General features: G+C 42.3%; 1 protein-coding gene across 1 annotated transcript in view; it reads left to right on the top strand.

Annotated features, from left to right (window-relative positions):
* Positions 1-1510: 1510 nt before the first annotated feature.
* Positions 1511-5484, top strand: part of LOC104509999 (fibroblast growth factor receptor 2-like) — a 66210-nt gene continuing 62236 nt past the window's right edge. The window contains 2 exon segments of the mRNA XM_010152127.1: positions 1511-1572; positions 3801-4056. Coding sequence (XP_010150429.1) covers positions 3882-4056 — 175 coding nt within the window. The 5' untranslated portion in view covers positions 1511-1572; positions 3801-3881.

The following is a 5484-nucleotide window of genomic DNA, read 5'->3' as shown; positions in this document are numbered from 1 at the left end:
CGCGGTGCTCGGGAAGAGGGGCCGGCGGTATGTGGCTGCCCCGGGTCTGAGATGAGGGGAGAAAGAAATCCTCGATGAAATATATATTTAAATGCAAAACGGCCCCTTCAAACAGGGACCCATTATGCGTTTGGTGTGAAACGCTATCAACATTTAAAACTTCATTGTCTCCTTTGTACCAAATCCCTGTAAATCTTCCACTAGCCTTTACTCATTTTCATCTGAAAAGCCTGTTTGGGCTGAATAGACAGCAATCAGCAGCCTCTGGACTTCTGTCTCTCTCTGGAATGTCAATTAAAATGCAGATTTTTTTTTTTTTTCCCTCCCCCCTGATCTCTTAGTGGCAAAAGACTTGAGAAAAACAGGATAGTCCTGGAAAGCAAATGAAAGAACTTCAAACAATGAAAAAGTACTGAAGCTGCCAGACGGTTCCCATTAGTCCTCCAGAATTAATGTTTAATAGCTGTGTAGCTCAGATTTGTTTGGAGACTGAACTATGATGAAGAGTCTTGTCATGTGTATATATGTATGTGTGTATATATATTTATAGGCGCGTATGTAGTTGTGTATGTGTGTGCACAAAGCTTTAAAGCTTCATGTACCTGGATTTTTCTGGTGGAGCTACTGGGCTTTTAGGGCGCTTGCGATTTCTTTGTGGAGGGAAGATCCATATTTCATTCAAATTTTGCCGTTCCCTGCCTAATGGAGAAAGATGCTGAAGAGTTATACAACGAGCAGTGTATTGATTTGGTTAACATACTCTACAAATTGTACTCTCCCTGGGGAGTGATAAACATCTTATAAACAACAATGGAAGTAGATTAAAAAGAACACTGCGCATTGCATTTAATTAATGCCACTGCTGAACAAGTACTACTTGTTTGCGTGTGCGAGTGTGTTTTAAACTGAGGTACAGCTTGGAGGAATTTGGTTGGGCCCCCAAACCAGTCTGCTTTCCCATGCTTGTCAGTTTGGCAAAGAAATTTGGGCAGGTATGTGACAAGGTGAAAATTGACTTGATGAGCGAGTGGCAAGGAGAGCCATCAATCATTGGAGGGTGACAACTCCTCCCCAAAGTGTAGGCTGAGAGGAGAGACAGAGTTCCCTTTCAAGGGGAAAAATAAACACTACGTGTGGCTTTCACTGAGTCTGAGACTCCAGGAGGGATTATGGTATTGTAGTCAGGAAGCCAGAATTGTGGAGGCCAAAAAGCATGCTGGGGCTGTGTTCCAAACATTGAGATAGAGGTACATAATTATCCGGCGCAGGAGGTCTTTCCAGAGACTCGTCCCCCAGCAACTGTGGCGATTAAACTATGAAAAGAATTTGGGTTTGCTTCATCTTCATTGGACTCTGCTTCTTTTGGGAAAGGGCAACCCTCGACCTCGAACCCTGGTCGCTGTCGTGGTGGTAGAAGGTGGTTTGGCTCCATGGATGGATCCAGAGCTCTTTTTTTTTGCTTTGCTACGCCTTTATAAGCCGCTGTTTTGAATTTTCTGGTGCCCTGTGGATGAAGAGCCCCTTCCTTCTGCTGGCAGATGTTCAGGTGCAGAAGCTGGCAGAAGTCTTCAGGTGAGAGGACGGGTGGGCAAGCAGCCATGTGCTGCGCTTCAGGATTTAGGATGAAGGTAGGAACCACAAACGTGCTTTCAGTGGCCTTTAATGTAGCCTACAGATCTGAAAACAGCTGAAATGTGAGTGAAATTAACGCTGTTAGAGCCTGGGGTGTCTGCTAGCATTCTGGTATCTTTTATTTTTGCAAAATTCCGATTAAATTTGCGTTTATCTACATAGCCTTTAATCTGGCTTTACAGGATGATTTATAGAAATTAAATTAGCATTACATTCAGTCTGTTCATTAGGGTTTCTACCTGCTTTACAGCTGGATAAACTGAGCTACAGAGCTGTGGCTGTCAGACGGCGAGTCGGGAGGTTGACCTGGGTGGCTGTGGCCAGGAGGGCTTGCTCCGGTCCTTCACCAAATACGGACCCCTTTGGGAGACAGAGCTCTCATCAGTTCTGCACCTGCTCCGCAGTTATTTAGAGAAGTGCTCAGCGAGCTCTTTGCAGGTGTTTCTGCCATGGTCTGGTAGTGGTTTCACTAGAGATTTAGTAGTAGTTTCTAGCTTGTGGTCTAGGATGCTCGCCCTATGCTTCAACGTCTAAAGGGGGGACAGAGCTTTGAACTGATAGCAGGCAAGGTGAAAAAGGCTTGCCCTGAAGTCTCAGGAATTCATCTCAAATACTGTGTATTAATTATTTTGCCCAAGTGCCTTATTTATGTCATCTAAAATCTGTTTCTGCTGACTCCAGAAGTTACTGTATATAGTACCCAACATGAAAGATGCCTCAACAGCATTTCTGTCCTTAGCACTGTGAACTTGGTTTGTATGTAGCAGGTAGCGAAAGCCTAATAAAGTCAGAATAAACTTTTTAATGGTTGGTTTTATGAAGGGAGAATATTTGTCCATGTTTCTATTTAGTGTATGCTTGAGGTGCCACACCTCATCCAAATGGCAGGGAGTTTTGAGAGGTTTGCCTTTACTCTCTCTGGCTTTTTGTTTTTGAAGGGTGAGGGCAGAAGCTAAAAAGAGGTTTTATGTTATGTTTCCCTTCAATATGAGTGCTCTCGAAGCTTCAGTTGGTTTTCACCACGTCTAAGATGAATCATTGGCCAGATCAGAACAATTGCTGCAGTTACTTGTTTTATCCATTTGCTGAGGTTTGCCGTTTATTTTTGAAGCGGAAAATCAGGTCTCATTTTCTGGTTGAGCGGTTAAATCACCCTGTGAGGATGCTGTTCTGACCCTCACCTGGCATCTTAGTGTGGTGTCAACAGGGTCCCCTGAAGGGAGTGCCAATTACTTTGGCACTGCTTCTGTTCTGTCTTCCATCAGCCCATGCCTGGATTACCAGTCTACTCCATCCATTTAAATTAGTTTTACTGTGAACAAAATAAGCTTTTTTTTTTTTATCCCATCTGAAAAATATATATCAATAAGCATCGTTGAGAGAGAGACCGAGAACAGAAACGTGTGAGCGTGCTGTGCAGTTTAGCACGTATGAATGGAAAACGATGCTGGAGAGGTCTCCTGCGAAACTGCAATCTGTGCCGCACTTTATACAGATCTTAATTGCCTGTAATGCCGTGTAGCTAACCAGTGTCCCTGCAAAGACTGGGGCCTTTCACCTGTACGGGACTTTTGGGCTTTGAAAGGATGCTGAACTGAGGTAGAAGAAGGTACATCCATAGAGGAGCTGCTAGTCCTGAAGTGAAATAAAGTTTTATGGATTATCCAAGACTAAAGCGTATTTTTCAGCTGTTTTTCTTGTGGAAAATTACTGAATTCTTGCAAAGTCAGCTGGCTGCAGAATTGCTTAGGTGAAGGAATGAAAAACAAAGCAAACTTACATAAAACCTTCAAACAATAACAAGAACGTAATTTGTCTAATTGTGGTAATTTTGTAGCATTACAGGTTATATGCCTGCACATGTGTGTGCCTCTCGTTTCTTATAAACTATATTTTTCTGTCCGTAAAATAGTTCTCTAAGTGTGTGCTGAGAAGTGATTTTGTGAAAACAAGGAGGGCTTGGTTACGCCTCAGGTGATGATGGAAACTGCTAACAGAAAATGAAAAGTCACTCACTTTTCACATATTCTTGAAGCTGGAAAACTATTTTTCCCATCCTTCTCCTCCTCCCACTCTCACCTCAGCTCTGTTTGGGGCTTTCTGAAGTTTTTTGGCTTGCTGTTTAAGATGGTTTCACTGACAGTGTTAAATCTCTCTCCTCCCCACAGCAACAGCCCTCGTTCCAAGGGAGGAGTATTAACCTGGCCGAAGGCACTGCTTTCTCTCCATGCGTCTCTAGAGGTGTTCAGATGGGATTAAAGTCCACATGGAGATATGGAAATGGACCAGGATTTTACTCTAAAAAGATGGTCAGCTGGGATTCGGGTTGCCTTATCTGCCTGGTGGTCGTCACCATGGCTGGACTTTCCCTGGCTCGACCTTCGTTTAATTTAGTTGTTGAAGACGCCACGCTGGAACCTGAAGGTAAATCAATTTGGAGTCCTTAATTCCACAAAATAAGTTCATTTTAAATGCCTGAACGTCTGAAGTGGAAGTCAACAGCTTTATGTGCTTTGGTAAAGTAACAGCTTAGCCCTCAAGAGTTGTGTTTTTTGACTTTCTTGCTCGCATGTGAGCAGTGTGCGTGCAAGCCTGCATTTATTTTGTATTATTCAAGCAAGTGGTGTCAGGGACTTCACTTGAGACTGTCATCATGTTGTCTAATCCAAATTTTCAGGAATAGGTCTTTAAGGAAACCAGTCTGTTGCACCTACATACGTGTTACGTGTTACTATCTCAAGGAATGAAATGGCTGTACAGCTGCATGTCTGTGATTCTCTTGAAGTGTAGAGAAAAATCCCGAGAGTTTTGAATCATGTAGCCTGAATGTTTAATTTTGCCAGTCATTTTGCAAAAAATCGGTGTTGCAGCTTTATTGGTGCTTGTACTTTGAATGTATTTCCCTATTATTGTTAGTATCCAAGAACAATCAGTACAGTATCTGGATTGCAAGTTCTGGAATTGTAGATGTTGAGATCTGAATAGCAAGGACTGCAGTTTATTACTGTGAAAGCAAAGGCTAATTGAAACCTTTACATTGGGATGTTTTGATAAAATCTCCCATTCTGAGCCTGTACCTGTTGGTATATGCTCATAGTATATATCTGTTCCTCAAGGTTTGCAAAGTGGTTTTCCTCTCTGAAGAGTGAAGGATAGGCTGCTTTCTTTTGTTGTCGTGAGCTGATTGTGTTTGAGAATGATTTTACTGTATTGTGTAGGATCTTTCCTGCTCTCTGAGCACCTTGGGGGGAAGTGAGGCTTCCTTCATAAGGTTTTACCTGTCCTTCGTGGGAGTGGTTATGTTTCTAATAACTCAACTGTCAAACCAGTAGTCCATAGAGCATTTCTGATCCGGCAAGAGGGAATTTGGCCTTTACACATTCTACTACTCATGTCCACGGTTACAGCTTTGTTTTTGTTTAACACATTTTCATGCAAAACTTATTTGTTTCTATCCACTGCCTCTAAAAATAGTTGTTACCAACTAACACATTTTTAGAATCTGTTCCAAGTACATTTTTATTGATGGCAGGGGATGAACTATTTAGAGACGATGAGCCCTCCTCCCTAGCAAGCATTCCTGAAAAAAATTAACAAAGTATAGCAATGTTGTCATCTGTCAGCCAGAGAGATTGCTGATAGCAAAGGGGTTTTTTTTCTTCTTTTGAAGGTAACTTGTGAATTTAAAGAAAAAAAAAAAGCCCAGCTCTCATCACCACTTACTGTATGATTTGTTAATGGCACATCTGGTGCCTTTTTGGCTTTTCAGAGGAATGACACAATCACGAATAAATCTGGTTTCAGATGAGCTGTTTGTAGTGAGTCCCCTAGTTTGAGGGTTAAGTCAGAAAG

Source organism: Eurypyga helias, unplaced genomic scaffold (genome assembly GCF_000690775.1).
Source record: "Eurypyga helias isolate BGI_N326 unplaced genomic scaffold, ASM69077v1 scaffold715, whole genome shotgun sequence".
Classification (NCBI taxonomy): Eukaryota; Metazoa; Chordata; class Aves; order Eurypygiformes; family Eurypygidae; genus Eurypyga; species Eurypyga helias.
Note: the sequence above shows the minus strand (reverse complement) of the source record. Positions and strands in the feature narration are given on the sequence as shown.